The 20,534-nt window shown below is 38.2% G+C and overlaps 1 protein-coding gene across 5 annotated transcripts in view; it reads right to left on the bottom strand.

Annotated features, from left to right (window-relative positions):
• The window catches only part of STAG1 (STAG1 cohesin complex component), a 519,923-nt gene that overhangs the window by 320,064 nt on the left and 179,325 nt on the right, over positions 1–20,534 (bottom strand). For all 5 annotated transcript variants that reach the window (XM_023538819.2, XM_064277281.1, XM_023538818.2 and 2 more), the window contains one exon: positions 565–729. In XM_023538819.2, the coding sequence (XP_023394587.1) occupies positions 565–729 (165 nt within the window). The remainder of the gene's footprint in view (positions 1–564; positions 730–20,534) is intronic.

The following is a 20,534-nucleotide window of genomic DNA, read 5'->3' as shown; positions in this document are numbered from 1 at the left end:
TATGCACCACAACAGTTAAAAATATCCTATAACTAAATAATTCTACCTCTACTATTTTATAATGCACAAGTATGTATAATATAAACATGAATGATGAATAAATAGCAAAAAAAAATGTAAAGAACCACTAAAGGAATGGTAAAACTAATTATGGTTTATCCTTATAATGAATTAGTAAGAAGCCAATAAAACTGTGCTTTTGTGGAATATTTAATAGTATCTGTTGAGTGAATGAGATAGAAGAGAATAAAAAGGTTATAAAAGATCATATATACGTACACAAAAAATTACCCTGAAATATTAATTGTGGTTATTCCTAATTCACTTATAACTTTTCTTTCAAACATTCTATAACACGCATGTTACTTATATAAAAGCAGATTCCAAAAAATATATTATTAAAGCAATTAAACGAAACCACTTTCCTGACACTCTTTATAAAACCAAAACTTTTTGATTACTATCAATGAGAGTACATAAAATTTCAATATATGCATTAATAGGTTCCACATAGGTTACTGACTGTATTGCTTCGTACACAAAATAAAAACACTTAAAACTTACCTGCATTGCACTTTTCCCCAGTTTTACCACCTCAAATAACGTAACAGGCTCCCCTTCGCCATTCTGTTGAGGGTGCCCATTAGCTCTTCCACGGCCTGTTCCTCTAATTCCGGCTTCAATTCTGCTCTTTTCTCCTGGAGATTTTCGAGGCTTCTTATTTGTAGACTGAATAATAAGATGAGAGGGAAAAAAAAACTAAATGCAAGCTTACTTTGCTTTATGCAAAATTATTTCAAATTATGATTGATCTCATGAAAGGCATAGAGAGAGATAAGAAAAACAATCCCTGACCAAAAACAGAGGATTTACGATGTGTTTTCACTGATAAAAACAAACTGCAAACAGCAAATTATAAATTCATAATAAAAGGTTTGAAAATAAAGTAAAAAAAAAAAAACTTTCAGTATTCTGTATAATAACACCAATGCCAATTTTAACCACGCCTTCTCCTGAACCTTCCTTCTTCATACCCTCCCTGAACTTCTACTTTCTCAGAAAACCAGTTCAATAAAACATTTCTTAGAAAGGCTGTATGTTCAACTTCTCACTCTACTGAAGTACTCAAGTTTTTCTCATCCAGTCACTCAACAAGTATTGAAAAGATTTAAAACCGTTCTAAGTACTATAATAAGCAATAAACAAAACAGACAAACAACCCTACCCTGGTGGAACTTCCCCATTCCCATCGAGTCAATTCTGACTCATAGCGACCCTACAGAACAGAGTAGAACTGCCCCACAGAGTTTTCAAGGCTGTCATCTTTATGGAAGCAGACTGCCACATCTTTCTACCATAAAGCAGCTGTGGGTTTGAATCGCCAACCTTTCAGGTAGTGGCCCAGTGCTTAACCACTTCACAACCAGGGCTCCTTTGATGAAGCTTACATTCTTTTATTAGCATCCCACCTTGCCTCTTCCACCCAACTTATTTATTATTTATTTTTAAAAGCTACTATCTTATTTGTGTCTCATCTTCAGAGGGTAATTTGAAAGAACAGTTTGTAGGCACTGTATTAATTCTCACAAATTTCATTTTTATATAAACTCACTGCTTCGCCCAACTCACCGATGACATCATGGTGATAAATGCAATGGACATTCCTTGAAACTCTCAACAGGTCACATGATTTTCAATTTATTGCCCCTCAGCTCCAAATTCACCCTTATTTGTCCTGCTTTGTGCTACTGAAGCAGAGCCCTGTAAGCATTTCTCCTTTGCCATCTACTACAATGCTACGCTTTGTCAACAGATGGCACTTGAGGAACACTGCAGCCACAGCATGGAGGGGCTTCTCTTCTTGTTCCACTACCTGCTCAATGCATCTTCTATTCCTGTGCTCCTTTATAGTATTTTTTTCACTCCTCTTAGGAGTTAACAAACTTATAACCAATTTTTTATTTTTTTTTTGGTGTGGATTAATGCATAATGAGCTTATTGCTTCTTTTATTTTTAAACAAACTTTTTTTTTTTTTAGCAGAAAAACTACAAAGGTAAGAGAGTTCCCACGTTGCATATCAGAGCTACTACCATTATTGTATGGTGCATTTGTTACAATTATTGAACCGATATTGATACATTAACTAAAATCCATACTTTATTCAGATTTCCTCAGTTTTCACCTAATGACCTTGTTCTATTCCAGAACCCCACTCAGGATGCCACATCACATTTAGTCACCATGTCTCCCTAGGCTCCTCTTGGCTGTGACGGTTTCTACTTCCCTGGTTTTTCATGATCTTGCCAGTTTTAAGAAATACTGGTCAGGTATTTTGTACTATGACCTGTAATTGGAATTTGGTGTTTTTCTAATGATCATATTGGATTATGGATTTTGGGAAGGATAACCAGAGAGTAAAAGTGCCCATATTTATCACTTCACATCAAGGGTACATACCATCAACATGACTTATTACTGCTGATGTTGACCTCCATCACTTAACTGAGACAGTATCTATCACGTTTCTGTATTGTAACATTACTTTTCTCCCTTCCTATACCGTATTCCTGAAAGGAAATCACTGTGTGGAGCCCTTACCTAAGGACTAGGGTGTTATGTTCCACCTCCTTGAGAAGGGCAGTATTTACACTAATTATTTGGAATTCTTTTGCAGAAATTTGTCTATTCTCACCTATCTAATCATTTATTTATGTCAATATGGACTCATGGATATTTATCTCATACCTTGCGTTAGAATTCAATACCACTTTATTCTGTTGTTCAAATCTTTCCAGCTTTGGTCACTAGGAACCCTTACAGTTGGCTCATTTCCCCATTCATCTGACATACCTCATCATTTTGTGTGTGTGTGTCTTTTGTTTTTAGCACTTCCTTACTTTTGGACTACATGATGCTCCAGGCTCACCTTGTATATTCACTGCCCCAGCTCTAGAATCTGCCATTTATCTAAGGAGCCCCGGGTCCTTTCTAGGAGAATTTATCGGAATATTAGAAACCAAGATCTAGGCATTATATTTTTCCCATTGCTCCTGGAGTATCCTTGCTTCTAGGCCCTTTTGGTGGACAGTGCAAGGAAATGACTGTGTGGTACAGTGGTTAAGCACTCAGCTGCTAACTGAAAGGTCAGCCGTTCAAACCCACCGGATGCTCCGTGGGAGAAAGATGTGACAGTCTGTTTTTGTAAAGATTAACAGCCTTGGAAATCCTAGGCGAGCAGTTCTACTCTGTCCCTTAGAGTCACTGTGAGTCAGAATTGACTAGACAGCAAGGGGTTTAGTTCCGGTTTTATACTAACCTGTAAGGAGCCCTAATGGTGCAAAGGTTAAAACATTCAGCTGCTAACTGAAAGGTTGATGGCTCAAACCCATCCAGTGTCTCCACATGAGAAAGACCTAGGGGTCGGCTTCCTTAAAGACTGCAGCCTAGAAAACCCTATCTGACAGTTCTATTCTGTCACATGGGGTCATTACGAGTTGAAAATCAACTCGATGGCAACTAACAATAAATACAATACACTAACCTGTATATACACACGTAACTACAACTATTTCCATATGTAACCATCTCTATGTTAAGCTAAATATAAATTCATAATGATGTTTCCAACTCTTAATCCATTACATGGACCATTAAACTCTAACTCCTCCCCTTGCTTATCTATAGATTTCCACTTCAACAGTGAGAAATTTGCTTCCTACCATCTACTATTTATTTAATTGCTCAATTCAAGTATATATGTATAGCAATATCAAAACTGCTAAACCATACTCCTATGGAAAACAATTTTACCAAGTCGATTACAATGTACAGTTTTTTGTGGTTTTGTTGGGGTTTTTTGTTTTTTTGTTTTTTTTTTTTTGCTTTTAGTCTCATAGGATCCTTTCCAAAGTTAATTTAGGTCAAAACCTTTTTCTCCCACTCCCTCGTGAGGCTGTTTCATACATTTGTAATACATTCTACTGCTATCCTGGGATATCCCCACCTCCTAAATGTTTAGTTTTGTTTTTTTTGTGCATAAGGTTCAATCTTTATGCTGTAAAGTTCTATGAGTTTTGACAAATGCATAGCGTCATGCATAATTACATGACTGTTAAAACAAATACAGTATCACAGAAAAGAGTTTCACTGCCTTAAAAAAATATGCCTGTGCTTTACCTACTCAACCCTCCCCTTCTTCCCAAATCTTTGGAAGCCACCAATTTCTTATCATTACTATAAAATCTTTTCCAGATAGTCATATAATCGGAATCATCTTTCACTTGACAATATATATTTAAGATTCAGTTATATCTTTTTGTGCTTATCTGCTCATTTCTTTTTACTAATGAATATTCTCAGTGCTTCAAACTGAGAATTTGCATTTCCAACATGTTCTCTGCTGAGAATTTGCAGTTCTAACAAGTTCCCAGGAAGTTATACATAAGAATCACCTAGGGGTCTCGTTAACATGTAGATTCTGATTCAGTGTACCTGGGGGTGAAAAGGCAAACTCTCAGCAGGGCTTTGAACTGGGAACGAACCAGTAAGAAGCCCTGATTATGCCACTGTATGGATGTAGCACAGTTTATTTATTATTATTTATTTGCATGAAGATTTTTGTGTGAACCTAAGTTTTCAAATCAGCTGTGTAAATTTCCAGGGGCACAACTGCTGGATCATATGGCAAGACTATGTTTAGTTTTGTAAGAAACTGCCAAAGTGTCTTCCAAAGTAGCAGTGCCGTTTTGCATTCCCACCAGCAATGAACTCCTGCTGCTTTGCATCTTCATTAGTAATTGGTATTGTCAGGTTTTTGTGTGTGTGTGTGTCTGTGTGTGTGTGTCTGTGTGTGTGTGCGCGCGTGGATTTCAGCCATTCCAGTAAGTGTATAGTGGTTACTTCACTGTTGTTTAATTTGCAATTTTCAAATGATTAACAACCATTCTTTACATTAAGTTTACTCCATTCAAATTACTGGCAAGGATTCTATCTCTTGACTGGACCCCAATTGATTCTTCATACTTGCAACGTCTGACATAGTAGCCACTTGCCATTATGCAGCTAATTGAGCCCTTGAAATGTGTCTAGTCAAAAATTAGACGTGCTGTCACAGTATAAAAATCCACAAGACTGTGAAGCCTAAGTATAAAATAGTCATGTAAAACATATCACTAATAATTTTATACTGATTACATGCTGAAATGCTAATATTCTGCATATCCTGGGTTAAATAATTAAAATTAATCTCCACCATGTCTTACTTCTTACTGAAAAATTTTAAATTGCATAATGTGGCTGACATTACGTATCTGTTGGACAGTGTTATTCTATTCTAAAGCTATAACCACAGTAATCCTTCTAACATAACACAAATCGGATCCTATCACTTCCTTGTTTAACATCTGATCTTCAATTACCCTTGTCATCAATTAAAAATCCAAACTCTTTGCATGGAAAGTAAGGCTATCAATTACCACTATTCAGTAATCTGGCACACCAGATCCTGGCATATTGATCAATTTAAAGATACCTAAAAGCATCATCCTCCTCCCATGCATTCATGCTGTTTTGGTGGCCTCCAGATCCTGGCCCCTCTTAACAAGTTCTGTGTCTTCACTAGTTTTTTTAGAGTAACAGGTATCGTCCCAGGTGCCCAGCCTGTGTTTGTGTGTCACGTAGTTCAATACACAAAAAGTAATGAAAGTTATACAATGAAAACTCATCTTCCTATCTGTCCCTAAGCTACAAACTTCCATTTCTAAGAGGCAACCAATATTATTCACTTCCTCTATATCCTTTCAGAGACATTTAAACATATAAAAACAAATGCTTATATATTTCCCTGTATGTGTTCTTTTTATGCACAATTCTGAGCCATTCTATTTTAATTATCAATACATTTTGCAGTCAACCTACAGCAGTACCTACAGAATGTCTTGAGCCTTCCTGGAAAGTTAGAATGTTCCATTGCATAGATGTGCATTCATTTACTTAACTACTCACCTACTGAAGGTCATTTATTATTACAAATAATACTGCTGCAAACAAACTTGTATATATACGGGAATGTATCTGCTCACATAAACACACATCATTATTCATACATAGCATGTATGTAGTATAAACTAAAGTCCATGAATAACGGGGAAATAAACCCTAATTCTCACACCTAAGGGGCTTCTGGCATTGGTTATAAAGGGGAAAAAAGGAAGAACATAAAATTCCATTTGATCTTACCTTGGGCCTGCCTGTATTTTCTTACTACAGATCCAGACAATAATGTACAATAAAGAAGCAGAAAGACATCAACACCAACAAAAAAAACCGATATGTTCAGAAAGACTGTCCCTAATAAAAAAAAAAGTGTAGAGGTAGGAAGACCATAATACCACAGGATACACACAATCTTTGGCTTATACTTGAGGGGAACGATTTTGCAACCCTAAGAATATTTCTCTCTCAGACATACAGCTGTGTTTATCCTACTCAGTTTTGTTTTCTGGACAATTATAAAATTAAGAACTATGACAGTTATTTCAGAGGCGTAATTATACATACCAGAACCAGTTACTGTTAACAGTTGGTTCTGGCTCATGGTAACCCCACATGCGTCATGGCAGAACTGTACTCCACAGGGTTTTTGTTGAGAATATACACAGCAAAACCAATCCAACAGTTTCTACATGTACAATTCAGTGAAAATGATTATATTCCCCAAGTTGTGGAAACATTCCTCTCCCATTAACACATATTCACTGCCCCCTAAGGTTCCAATCTAATCTTTCAAGTTGCTGTTGTCAATTCGATACCATGTAGTTCTCAAAAGAGCATAATACTCAAAGACAGACTTTTTTTTTTTCACTAAACTAAAATTTTGTTTGGTTTTAAGGAGACTTCAGGGGATAGACTGGTTTCAAGGTTTAAAGGTTATCTCAGGGCAACAGTTTCAGGGGTTTCATACAACCTTCATGGCTCCAGGAAACCTGGAGTTCCTGAGAATTTGTAATTCTGTTCCGCATTTTCCCCTTCTGATTAGCATTCTCCTAAGGAATCTTTGATTGTTCAGTAATGGTAGCCAGGCAACATCCAGTTCTTCTGGTCTCAAGGCAAAAGAGGCAATTGTTCATGGAGGCAATCAGCCACACGTTCCACATTTTCCTCCTATTCCTGACTCTCTTCCTCTGCTGCTCCACGCAAACAGAGATCAATTGTGCCTTGGATGACTGTTTGCAAGCTTTTAAGACCCTGGGCACTACACAAGGAGCTAGGAGGTAGAACAGAAGCACTAAACACATTATTAGGCCAATTAACTGGGATATCCCATGAAGCCATGGCCCAAAGCCTCCAAACCAAGGAACCAAATCCCATAAGGAGACAGAGAGACAGCTGTAACACCAAAGACAGCATGAGATGGTGAGAAGTGGTGGCAAACTTGACAGAAAAATGGCAGCAGCAGAACCAGGAGAACAGGAGGAGACGTGCAATGGGCTTCTCAGCCCACACAGTGAGGCAGCTATAGCTGAGTGTGCCGACCAACTTACCGGGAGAGCTGAGAGCCTTCAGGCAGGAGGCTTGTTGGTGGAATGGGGTGCCTCCGGGCACTTATTGGTAGAGTTAAAGAGCTTGGTAACACTTGACCAAGCAGGGCAGAGGCCAGGCCTAGGCAAGGGGCCAGTAGCCAAGAGAAGCCCTGCAATGCTGAAAGAGTTGTCCTGTACTCAAGAAGGGATGCTTGGCCTACATGCCCCCTGATCCTGATCCCAAGTTGTGATTGATCTGTTACTTCCTATATTTAACCCCATAATGGTGAGTATGGTCTGTGAGTTCTGTGTGGCCATTCCAATGAACTACTGAACCCAGCAGAGAAGAAGAATGCCGTAGGAAGGACAGCTAGTGTCACAATTGGTAAAAAGGTTGGACTATGGAGGTATGTGCAGCCTCCACCTCAGAGGAATCAGCCTTGGGCTGATGGTGATTCCTCACCCACCTGGCCCCTTGAAGTTAGAAAAGGTCTGAGGTCACACCACCTTCTAACACCATTACAAAGAACAAACTCACATGGATATCTTCAGCAAAAAAAGCAGCAGCCCTTGAGGACTGACTCAACTACCAATCAGCGTAAATCTTCCACCCAATATACTGAGGTCACTTTGTAGTTCATAGCTCATTTGTTCATTTATTCATTTATTTACTCAGCAAGTACTTAGAGGAAGTAGAGAGAAATGGTTAAGAACACAGACTTCAATCAAAATTCCAGGTTTCTATGAAGCTCAGCAACTTCCTAGTGAGCCTAGACAAGTATCTTAACCCCTCTATGCACTGGCTTCCTCATCTGTTATGCAGCAGTATGCATCTCTTCATAGGAGTATTATGAAGATTATATAAATAGTGCTTAACATGCAATGCATGCTCAAAACATGTTGTATATTAAATATTTTTACAATATAGTGGCACAGTGTTCTAAACACTGGAGGAATAGTATAAAACTACCAGTGATATTCTTAGCCCTCATGGAGTTTACATTCCAAGAAGGAAGAAGGGTAGGCTAAAGACCAGATAGGTTGATGCTTCAGTTTTCATATAAGATAAAACATCTCGTGACCAAAAAGCTTATCTTAAAGTTTTCAAAGGTGTCACATATTCAATTGTTGCTTTCAGACCAGAAGGCAATGCAGTATAGAGACTTTCTTCATGATTCATTCTACAATCTTGTTTTTAACTTCATTAACTTTTATTGAGCTTCAAGTGAACGTTTACAAATCAAGTCAGACTGTCACATATAAGTTTATATACACCTTACTCCGTACTCCCACTTGCTCTCCCCCTAACGAGTCAGCCCTTCCAGTCTCTCCTGTCGTGACAATTTTGCCAGCTTCCAACCCTCTCTACCCTCCCATCCCCCCTCCAGACAGGAGATGCCAACACAGTCTCAAGTGTCCACCTGATATCATTAGCTCACTCTTCATCAGCATCTCTCTCCCACCCACTGTCCAGTCCCTTTCATGTCTGATGAATTGTCCTCGGGAATGGTTCCTGTCCTGTGCCAACAGAAGGTTTGGGGACCGTGACCGCCGGGATTCCTCTAGTCTCAGTCAGACCATTAAGTATGGTCTTTTTATGAGAATTTGGGGTCTGCATCCCACTTTTCTCCTGCTCCTTCAGGGGTTCTCTGTTGGGCTCCCTGTCAGGGCAGTCATCGATTGTGGCCAGGCACCAACCAGTTCTTCTGGTCTCAGGATGATGTAGGTCTCTGGTTCATGTGGCCCTTTCTGTCTCTTGGGCTCTTAGTTATCGTGTGACCTTGGTGTTCTTCATTCTCCTTTGATCCAGGTGGGTTAAGACCAATTGATGCATCTTAGTTGGCTGCTTGTTAGCATTTAAGACCCCAGATGCCACATTTCAAAGTGGGATGCAGAATGTTTTCATAATAGAATTATTTTGCCAATTGACTTAGAAGTCCCCGCAAACCATGGTCCCCAAACCCCCTCCCTTGCTCCGCTGACCTTTGAAGCATTCAGTTTATTCCGGAAACTTCTTTGCTTTTGGTCCAATCCAGTTGAGCTGACCTTCCATGTATTGAGTATTGTCCTTTCCTTCACCTAAAGCAGTTCTTAGCTACTAATTAATCAGCAAAAAACCCTCTCCCACCCTCCCTCCCTTCCCCCCTCGTAACCACAAAAGTATGTGTTCTTCTCAGTTTATACTATTTCTCAAGATCTTATAATAGTGGTCTTATACAATATTTGTCCTTTTGCCTCTGACTAATTTCGCACAGCATAATGCCTTCTGGGTTCCTCCATGTTATGAAATGTTTCACAGATTCGTCGCTGTTCTTTATCGATGCGTAGTATTCCATTGTGTGAATATACCACAATTTATTTACCCATTCATCCGTTGATGGACACCTTGGTTGCTTCCAGCTTTTTGCTATTGTAAACAGAGCTGCAATAAACATGGGTGTGCATATATCTGTTTGTGTGAAGGCTCTTATTTCTCTAGGGTATATTCCGAGGAGTGGGATTTCTGGGTTGTATGGTAGTTCTATTTCTAACTGTTTAACTTCATTTTGAAGCAAATTCTGCAATACTGTAAGAACTGCTAAATACTTTTCACCAAGATTTCCCAAATTTCAACATTTTACCACGTTTGCTTTATTACATGCTCTCTCTCTCTACACACACACACACACGCTCTGTGAGTGTGCATGTATATATATATACCTATATATATAGATTTCCCCCAAGCCATTTGAGAGTAAGATGTAGACATGATGCCCAAAATAAGAATATTCTCCTACACAGCCAGAGCATAACCATCAAAATAAGAAAATGAGCACTGATTCAATTCTACCATCTAATTTAAAGACACCAAAGAAATTTCACCAATTGTGAAAATGTCTTTTATAACAAAATATCCAATCTAGGATCACACACTGTATTTAGCTGTCATAACTTTTTATTCTCCTTAAATCTGGAACACCTTAATTTATTCATTTTTTTCATGACCTCAATACTTTTGAAGATAAATAAACCAACCAGTTAGTTGCCCTCACGTTGACTCCAACTCTTGGAAACCTAGGACTATAGCTTTGTGGATAACAATCAGCATAAAGCTGATTCCCAGAAACTAGAGATGAATCACAGTGCTGCTTTACCACTTCTCCATTTCTGACACCAGTTGCCTACAAGGTGCACTCTCTCTGACCGTAGCTGCCCAGAGCGAGCGCAGAACTCACAAGTTCAGAGGACACTGTCCTTAAGGTCATTAATTCACTGTAATAACTCACAGAATTCATGGAAGGTACTAACAACTGCCCATATGATTACAGTAAAAGGAGACATGGCCGATCAACCTCCCTTCATCAACCAGGAAGCTCTCTGAGCCTTAGTGCTCTGGGTTTTTGGCGGCCATTCCTACAAGGTAAGTTAAATCATGCCTCCCGAAGCTAGTTGATACCAGCCTCCCAGATGAGTCTTTTCTGGTCTAGCCAGTCCTCACTTGCTAGCACAAACTCTCAAACATGACCTGTAAGGCCCAAACCAAGGCATCCTATGTTCTCCAAGAGTTACTTCTCTGGAGGGCAAAGGTCACCTTACTTAGGGTAAAACTGAGTCCTTTACCCCACATGATCCCATGTGTGTCAGAGTGGAATGGCACTCCAGAGAATTTCCAATGGCTAATTTTTCTACAGTAGATCATCAGGTCTTTCTTCTAAAGCACCTCCAGGTGGGCCTGAACCTACAACTCAGTTAGCAGCTGAGTGCATCAACCATTTGTACCACTCAGGGACTCCATTTTTTTAATACTGTCCAATTAGTATTTTATAGAATGTTTGGTTTTGTCTGATGTTTCCCCATGATTAGATTTAGGGTATGCATTTTTAGCAGGAATGCCACAGAAGCAATGGTATGTTCTTTTCAGTGCATCGTATCAGAGGGTACCAAATGTCAGGTTGTCTCCTCACTGATAATCTTAACTTTGATAACTTGGTTAAATGATGCCAGCAATGTTTCTCCAATATAAATTTATTCTTTCTCTCTTTGTAACTGAAAAGCATTTTGTGAGATAACTCTAAGACTATGTAAATAGCTCTTCATCAAACTTTCACCACCTCTTTGTTATACAATTCACTGATCATTCTTCCCTGAATAGATTATTATTATGATGGTTGCTAAACTGTAATTTCCTAATAATGTCAAAATTTCTATATTCGTTAGCTGGCATTCCCCATGTCTGTATAACAATATAGACTCACAGATTCTTATTCAGTGGGATATCATCCATTACCATCATTATTTATTTTGATTTTCCCAGATTTATCCAGTAAGAGTTCCTTACAAACCAGCTCTGTGTCCCTTTGATGCATCCCATCTTTCTTTGAGTACATCCTTACTTTCTATTACAAAAAGGTGTGTTCCAGGCTCATCTTGAACTTTTCCTGGCCAACTCCTGGGATTAGCCATTTCTCTAAGGAATACTGATTGAGTGGCAAATGTTATACGGAAACCAAGATATGCTCACTGCTACAGAGGTGTCACTTTCTAGGCTCTCAGAGTTGTCTCTCAGACACTCAGACACTCACACACACACACACACACATAAAACCTATCTACATTGATAACCTTGAGTTCATTCTGATACCTCCAATTCCAATCTAATACCACTGGGCTCATTCTAGCCTTTCATCTTTTCAGATTTGTAAAACTCGACGACACTGGGTTCTCTGACAGCGAGGACCCTAGGTTCCATTATCCTTAATATATTCACCTGTTTGTTCAACCTCCCTATATGTGACCCGTCTTGTGATCTCAATGGCAAGCTTCTCACTCAGGTGCAACTATGCCAGCCACTTTCCATAAGTTATTTGGAAGGAGAAGGTAAAAGGAAACTACAACCATTTCTTAATGTGAACTTGTTCTTGACTCAGCACACAACTATGCTAGCTATGTCAATAAACAATTCAAAAACAGAAGGTAAAAAAATTAAAAAAACAGTCTTTTCTTAATAAAACTTGTTCTTGATATATAAAATATAAACAGAAAAGATGACAAATTACAAATGTCCAGTGTGACATTATACTTTCATCTTACGAAGCTTTCATTGAGAGAATTTAAAAATACATACAAAATTCCATAAAGATAAGACAGCATGTTTATTGTTAGGCAATTATAAAATCAATTCTAGGAAATTCAGTAAATGAATAAAAACATTTCTATAACTGCTCCAATCCCTAATATTCCCTGACTGATTCAATCTACAGAACACAGGTTATTAGAATATAGATTTTCTCATTCAATACATGTGAAATACTGATCCTTCCACCTACCACCACACAGGTCTTTCAAACACCTTGTAGTATTTCAGATGTGTTCTTGAACATCATAACATAATTTTGTTTTGGGGGGTGCTGGGGGGGTGGGTACTCCTCTTTCATAAACCAAAAATAATAGTGTAAGTGGTATGTCTATGTTCCACAGGGCTAGTGATACAGAAATTAGGGTCATGTGTTCGTTGCTGCAGTTAATTTATGGGATGCAAGAACAATCAAGGTGTTAACGAATATCTGTAGGAAGGCAAAAATACCTTAAGCAAAGCCTTCTTGAATTTATTAAGTAATGAATTTCATGGAAAATACATATCCACAGGAAGTCATAAAAGTATGCACATTTCACTTCACTTTTGTGAAAATGATGCAACCTAGCTCAATGTTTAGAACAAGCCATCAGGACAAGTACTTTACGACAACTATGTACTAATTAGTCTACATGTATACCTACACTTCTGGTAAGCCATTCACAAAGAAAATGTTAGACTATGTTTTGCCTATCTTGTTTAAAGAACTGAAGTATACATTACACTTTCTATACATTTTGATAAACAAAATGTTAAAGTTCTTTTAAGTATAGGTTAGCTCTGTTATATAGGAAAATGAACTATTCAAAATTATTCTATCCCAAAAGCTCTGGATAGGTTAGGTTGCACATATGAATGTGCAAATAACTTTCTTAGAAGTTGTAAGAGAGACAGATATATAGAGATTCTTTACCTTAATTTATTCATGGGCTAGAATGTAAAATAACCCTTACCTTGCCAGAAATAACGTATATTAATGTAAGTATGTGTGTATGGATATATATATACACACACACACAATCAGATAACCACAATTAACTGCAATGTAAGATAGTAAACTATAGTATATAAAAATACTTCTCATGAAACTACAGTTTAAAGTGCTAGAAGCGTTCTCAAAAGGCAAGATTTTTTCCAGCACTGACATCAGGGAAGTTTCACAGAAGAGATGAGCTGCAAATCGGGATTGATGGATTAGTAAGATTAATATAGGCAAAATTTAGGGAACAGATTCCAGAAAGAAGAAATACCATTAGCAAAGGTGTAGAAATGGAAAGTAAAAGCCATGTACAGAAGGACAAAAAAGATCTGCCTAAATAAAGGGTTACACATAGGAAAAAAAATTATGCTGTAAGGTAGGTTAGAAAAGCCTACCCCATAACAAAACGGCACTGCTTCCTTTTTGAACAAGTTTAAAAAAAGAAGATTAATCTGGCAGTACTATAAAGGATAGAATAAAAAAAGAAGAAAGACTAAACATAGAAAGATAACATCACAGGGAGATGTAAAAGATGGGAGAGATATAAAGATACTGCGAAACAAAAACTTATCAGATCTGAAATCTCATTAGCTAGAGGAAGAGACTGGAAAAGGCTGAGGGATGAAGAAAAATTAATGGTCAGGTTTTAATTCTGAGTACCTGAGAAAACTGTAGTATACTTCAGCAAAATTAAGGAAGTCAGACTAAAAACTTGTCCATGAGAGAAATGCTAAATGAAAAATCAAGAAAATACAACAAAGCTTGTTTGAGAGAAAGAAAAGGAAATATAGGTTCAAATGATAAACACATTTCCAAAAAAATAAATAAATAAAAGAGATCACAAAACTATACGGCCTTAATCTACAAAAATTATTTCATAAAAAGGTTTTTGTGTTTTAGGAAAAAAAAGGTAAGAAAAAACGGTATAGAAAATGACAGGCAATTCACAAAAGAAACACAAATGACCAACATTTTAGAGAATACTGATGACGTTTTCACCACCTAAAAATTCGCAAAGATATAATAATCAGTACAAGCAAGAGTAAGATGGGAAATGCCATATATTTTGCTCTGTGAAAGGCAAACGAACAATCACGTCAAAAGGTTTCAAATTATACACCATACCTTTTGAGACTAATCAATTCCACTTCTAGGAATTTAGGATAAAAAATAACAATGGCTCTATAACAAAATCTGTTTGTGAGATTGTGTCAGCAGGGTTTAGGAAAGTGAAAATTTTTTAATTTAAGTATTCAAAAATAACTGATTATTATATCACAAAATACTGTGCAGTCATTAGAACAATGTAAAACATTTAAATATCATAAAATTCACAATATTCTTTAAAAAAGTACCAAGCAATTAAAAGACATAATTTTTATAAATAAAACCATCTGCTATTCTATCCTTTCGATACTCATTGTTAATACTTTTTTTGTGTATTCTCCATGTTCTATGTATATAAACGTATACACATTTTAAAAATAAATTTTGTATCTGTTTTTATTGACCTCCCATAGTTGGCCTGGCAAATAAAAAACTTAATGTTGAGAATATGGAAGTGCTGGTTTTCATTTAAAAAGAACAAAAAATAAAATCCTTAACGAAACATAAAACCAGCTGAAGACTGGTTAAGTTGCAGATGTGTTGATTTATATGACAAGTAAAAGTAACATGAAATCCTGGGTTGAACCCTGAAGACATTTTTTTCCTTTTCCTTAAAGTATTATTAACCCTGGTGGCATAATGGTTAAGCGCTACACAGCTGCTAACCAAAAGGTCAGCAGTTCGAATTCACAGGGCGCTCCTTGGAAACTCTATGAGGCAGTTCTACTCTGTCCTATATGGTGGCTAGGAGTCGGAATCAACTCCATGTCAGTGGGGTAAGGTATTAAGACAATTGGGAAAATATGAATAAGGCATATAGTTAAGATAAGGTTGACACTGTATCCATGTTATTTTCTTGATTTTGATAATGGCATATGATTACGTATATACACTGCATATATATATTTATATGTATGCATACACATTTAGAGAGGGAGGAGGGAGGATGAATAAAGTAAATGTAATAAAATGTTAACATTTGTACAATCTGCCTGAAGGACACAAAGGAATGCTTTGTACAATTCTTGGAACTCTTCTGTGTCTGAAATAATTTCAAAGTAAAAAGATTTTTTAAACACTAAGGGAAAAAATGGAGGAGGTAAATCTGTTGATTTAACAAAAGTACACACCATACATTCATTCAACAAACATTTACCATTCACCTACTGTAGGTCAGGTGCTAATATACAGCAATACACAAGTCAGAAATTAAAACTCCTGCCTACATACAGTTTACATTCTAGTAGGGAGAAACAAATAAGTAAAATGTACACTATTATCTTAGTTATCTAGCATTGCTGTAACAGAAACACCCCCAAGTGGGTAGCTTTAACAAGCAGAAATCTGTTCAGGAGGTTAGAAGTCTGAATTCAGAGCACTGGCTCTAGGGGAAGGCTTTTTCTCTCTATTGGCTCTGGAAGAGTATCCTATCTTTTGCTTTTGCTCTCTGGTTCCTTGGAGATCTCCATGTGGCTTGGCATCTCTCTTCTGCTGGCTTGCTTGTTTATTTTAATCCTGTCTCATTAACATAACAAAGACAACCCATTCCTAAATTAGATTATAACCACAGGAATCAGGGTAAGGATTTATAACACCTATTTTTGAGTAGTGCAGTGGTTAACAGTTTAGCTGCTAACCAAAAGAACAGCAGTTGGAATCCCTAAGAGGCAGCTCTATTTCGTCCTACAGGGTCACTGTGAGTCAGAATCAACTCAATAGCAATGGGTTTGGTTGATAATTCAATCCACAACAACTGTGTTAGGTGGTTTTAGGAGCTACACACACACACACGCACACACGCACACACACACACACGAGGAGATGGTGAGTTGTCCTGGATAAGCTGCTGCCACTTAGTTAAGTCTGCCTCACACCAATCCTAAATGTGATAGAGTAGAACTGCTCCACAGCATTGTCTTGGCTGTAATCTTTACAAACAGATCACCAGGCCTTTCTTCTACAGCGCCACTGAGTGGCTTTGAACCGCCAACTTTTGGGTTAGCAGCCAGGAGGAAACCATTTATGCCACCCAGGGACCTCTTTGTCCTGGTTGGGTAGGGGTAAACCAAAACCCAAAACCAAACCCATGGCTGTCGGGTCAATTACAACTCATAGCGACCCTATAGGACAGAGAAGAACTGCCCCGTAGTTTTCAAGGAGCACCTGGTGGATTCTAACTGCCGACCTTTTGGTTAGCAGCTGTAGCTCTTAACCACTAAGCCACCTGGGTTTCCAAGGTAAGGGTGGAGACTTGCAACTTTAATTAGGGTCTTTAAGGGAGGACACAATGAGAAGATGACATCTGAGCAAGACCTAAAAGACGTCAGAGAGGATATTCTGTTAATATCTGGGATGGAAATAACAGCAACACGCTAAGCAGCCCTGACACAGGGAGTAAGCCTGACAGGTTTGAGCAAAATCATATGATGGAGGCTTAAACCACTCAGTAGCGAAAAGTGACTGATGATGAAATTTGCAAGTAGATTAGGCAGGATTTGCTGATAGGATACAGAAAAAGAGTCAAAGATGACTCCAAGGTTTTTTTTTTTTTTCCCCTTTGAGTCTTTTTCCCTTTTTTTTCCAATTTTGCTTTAGGTTAAAGTTTACAGCTCAGGTTAATTTCTCGTACAAAAGTTTATACACTTATTGTTATGTGGCACTAGCTGCAATCCCTATAATGTGATAGCACACTCCCCCTTTCCACCCTGGGTTTTTCCGTGTCCATCCAAACAGCTGTTGTTCCCTTCTCCCTTCTCATCCTGCCTCTGCACAGAAGCCACCCATTTAGTCTCGTGTATCTGTTTATGTTTTATAGTCCAGACTAATCTTTGTCTGAATAGTGGGGTTCGGGAATGGGGGTCCACACCTGACTCCAAGGTTTTTATCCCAAGCAACTAGAGGGATGAATTTACCATTATGGAAGAGAGCTAGGATGAGATGAGAAAGCTCAGAAGTTCGGTTTTTTAAACATCTTGGCCCATGGGATATCTAAATGAAGATGCTGCATGGGCATCTGATATGGGTCTGGAATCCAGAGTGCTGCCTGCACAAGTGTGCTGTACTATAATCATCTCCCACCATCTCCATAGATACAAGTGGACATAACAACTACAAATGGATGCAAAGTACATGCCTTAGGAGGAGATGACTGTCCTCTGAGAGACTTGAAACACTGTCTATCTAATCTAGGTGGAATAAAAGGAGCCCTGGTGGCACAGTGGTTAAACACTTGGCTAATAATCGAAAGGTTGGCAGTTCGAACCCACCAGCTGCTCCACAGGAGAAAGATATGGCAGTCTGCTTCCATAAGGACACACAGCCTTGGAAATGCTATGGGGCAGTTCTACTCTGTCCTATAGGGTCGCCATGGGTTGGAATCAACTCAACAGCAACGGGTTTAGTAATCTATTAAGTATACAATAGCATTATTTCTAAAAAAACAAAAAAACTTTATTGCTAAAAATGCTAACCATCATGTCAACTGGAAAAAAAATTAACTACAACCGAGCATATTTCATTTGAATAATCACTAGATTACTTTTCAAATTCTTTAATACAAAAACACTTGCACCTAAAGTCACTGAACTAAGGGACTGTAGGAATTTAAAACAAACTAAATCTGACATGGTGACCTAAGTTAAGTCACTTGATCTTTCTGAATCTCACATTTCATATGAAGAATGATAAATAGTAAATAAGGGCTGTAACATATATCTCAAAGAATTGCAAGGTTATATCAGTTATAAAGAACTGCATTAAGTATAAAATAATGTAAGGTATTATTAAAGATGATTAAGACTTTAAAAAAAAATGCTAACCATCATCTGAGTCTTCAGCAAGTCGTAATCTTTTTGCTAGTGGAGGATCCTGCCTGGATGCTAACGACTGCTGACTGATCAGGACGGTGGTTGCTGAAGGTTGGGGTGGCTGTGGCAATTTCTTAAAATAAGACAACAGTGAAGTCTGCCACATCCATCGATTCTTCCTTTCACTAAAGATTTCTCTGTAGCATGAGATGTTGTTTGATAGCATTTTACCCACAGTAGAACATCTTCCAAAATTGGAGGCAATCCTCTCAAACCCTGGCACTGCTTTATCAACTAAGCTTAGGTAATATTCTAAATCCTTTGTTGCCATTTCAACAATGTTCACAGCATCTTCACCAGGAGTGGATTCCATCTCAAGAAACCATTTTCTTTGCTCATCCATAAGAAGCAACTCATGAGTTAAAGTTTTATCATGAGATTGCAGCAATTCAATCACATCTTCAGGCTCCACTTCTAATTCTAGTTCTCTTGCTATTTCCATCACATCTGCAGTTACTTCTTCCACTGAAGTCTTGAACCCCTCAAAGTCATCCATGAGGGTTGGAATCAACTTCTTCTAAATCCCTGTTAACGTTGATATTTTGACCTCCCCCATGAATCACAAATGTTCTTAATGGCATCTAGAATGGTGGCTCCTTTCCAGAAGGTTTTCAATTTCCTTTGCCCAGATCCAGAGGAATCACATATATGGCAGCTATAGCCTTATGAGGAAACCCTGGTGGTGTAGTGGTTAAGTGCTACAGCTGCTAACCAAAGTGTCAGCAGTTCGAATCCACCAGATGCTGCTTGGAAACTATGGGGCAGTTCTATTCCGTCCTATAGGATCACTTTGAGTTAGAATCAACTTGATGGCAACAGGTTTTTTTGTTTTGTTTATAGCCTTACGAAATGTATTTCTTAAATAATAACACTTGAACGTCAAAATTACTCCCTGATCCAGAATGAATGTTGTGTTAGCAGGCATGAAAACAACACTAATCTCCTTGCACATCTCCATCAGAGCTGTTGGGTGACCAGGTACACTGTCAATGAGCAGTAATATCTTAGTAAGCCACGCTGTAAACACATGTGCTGGCATCCAGGCTTTGTTGTTCAATTCTTATACAGAGTATAAACAGAGTAGATTTAGCATAGTTCTTAAGGACCCTAGGATTTTTGGAAGGGTAAAGGAGCACTGGATTCAACTTAAAGTCACCAGTTACATTAACCCCTAACAAGGTCACCTTTCCTCTGAAGCTCTGAAGCCCAGCACTGACTTCTCCTCTCTAGCTATGAAAGTCCTAAGTGGCATCTTCTTCCAATATAAAGCTTTTTCGTCTACACTGAGAATCTTTTGTTCAGTGTAGCCCCCTTCATCAATAATCTTAGCTAGATCTTCTGGGTAACTTGCAGCAGCTTCTTCATCAGCACTTCCTACTCCACCTTGCACTTTATGCCATAGAGTCAGCCTCTTCCCTTAAACCTCGCAAACCAATCGTGTTAGCTTCAGACTTTTTGTCTGCAGCTTCTTCACCTCTCTCAGCCTTCATACAAGTGAAGAGAGTTAGGGTCTTCCTCAGGATTAGGCTTTGGCTAAAGGGAATGTTGTGGTTGTTTTGGTCTTCTATCCAGACCACTAAAACTTTCTCCATATCAGCAATAAGACTGCTTCGCTTTCTTATCATCACATGTTCACTGAAGTAGCATTTTTAATTTCTCTCAAGAACTTTTCCTTTGCATTCCCAACTTGGCTTTCTGGTCCAAGAAGCCTAGTTTCAGCTTATCTCAACTTTCGACATGCCTTCCTCACTAAACTTAAAATCATTTCTAGCTTTCGATTTAAAGTGAGAGATGTGTGACTCTTCCTTTCACTTAAACACTTACAGGTCATTGCAGGGTTATTAATTGACCTTATTTCACTATCGTTGTGTCTCATGGAACAGGGGTGCTCAAGGAGAGGGAGGTAGATGGGAGAACGGCTGGTTGGTGAAGCAGCCAGAACACATAC

The sequence above is a fragment of the Loxodonta africana genome, chromosome 26 (genome assembly GCF_030014295.1).
Source record: "Loxodonta africana isolate mLoxAfr1 chromosome 26, mLoxAfr1.hap2, whole genome shotgun sequence".
In the NCBI taxonomy this organism is placed as follows: Eukaryota; Metazoa; Chordata; class Mammalia; order Proboscidea; family Elephantidae; genus Loxodonta; species Loxodonta africana.
Note: the sequence above shows the minus strand (reverse complement) of the source record. Positions and strands in the feature narration are given on the sequence as shown.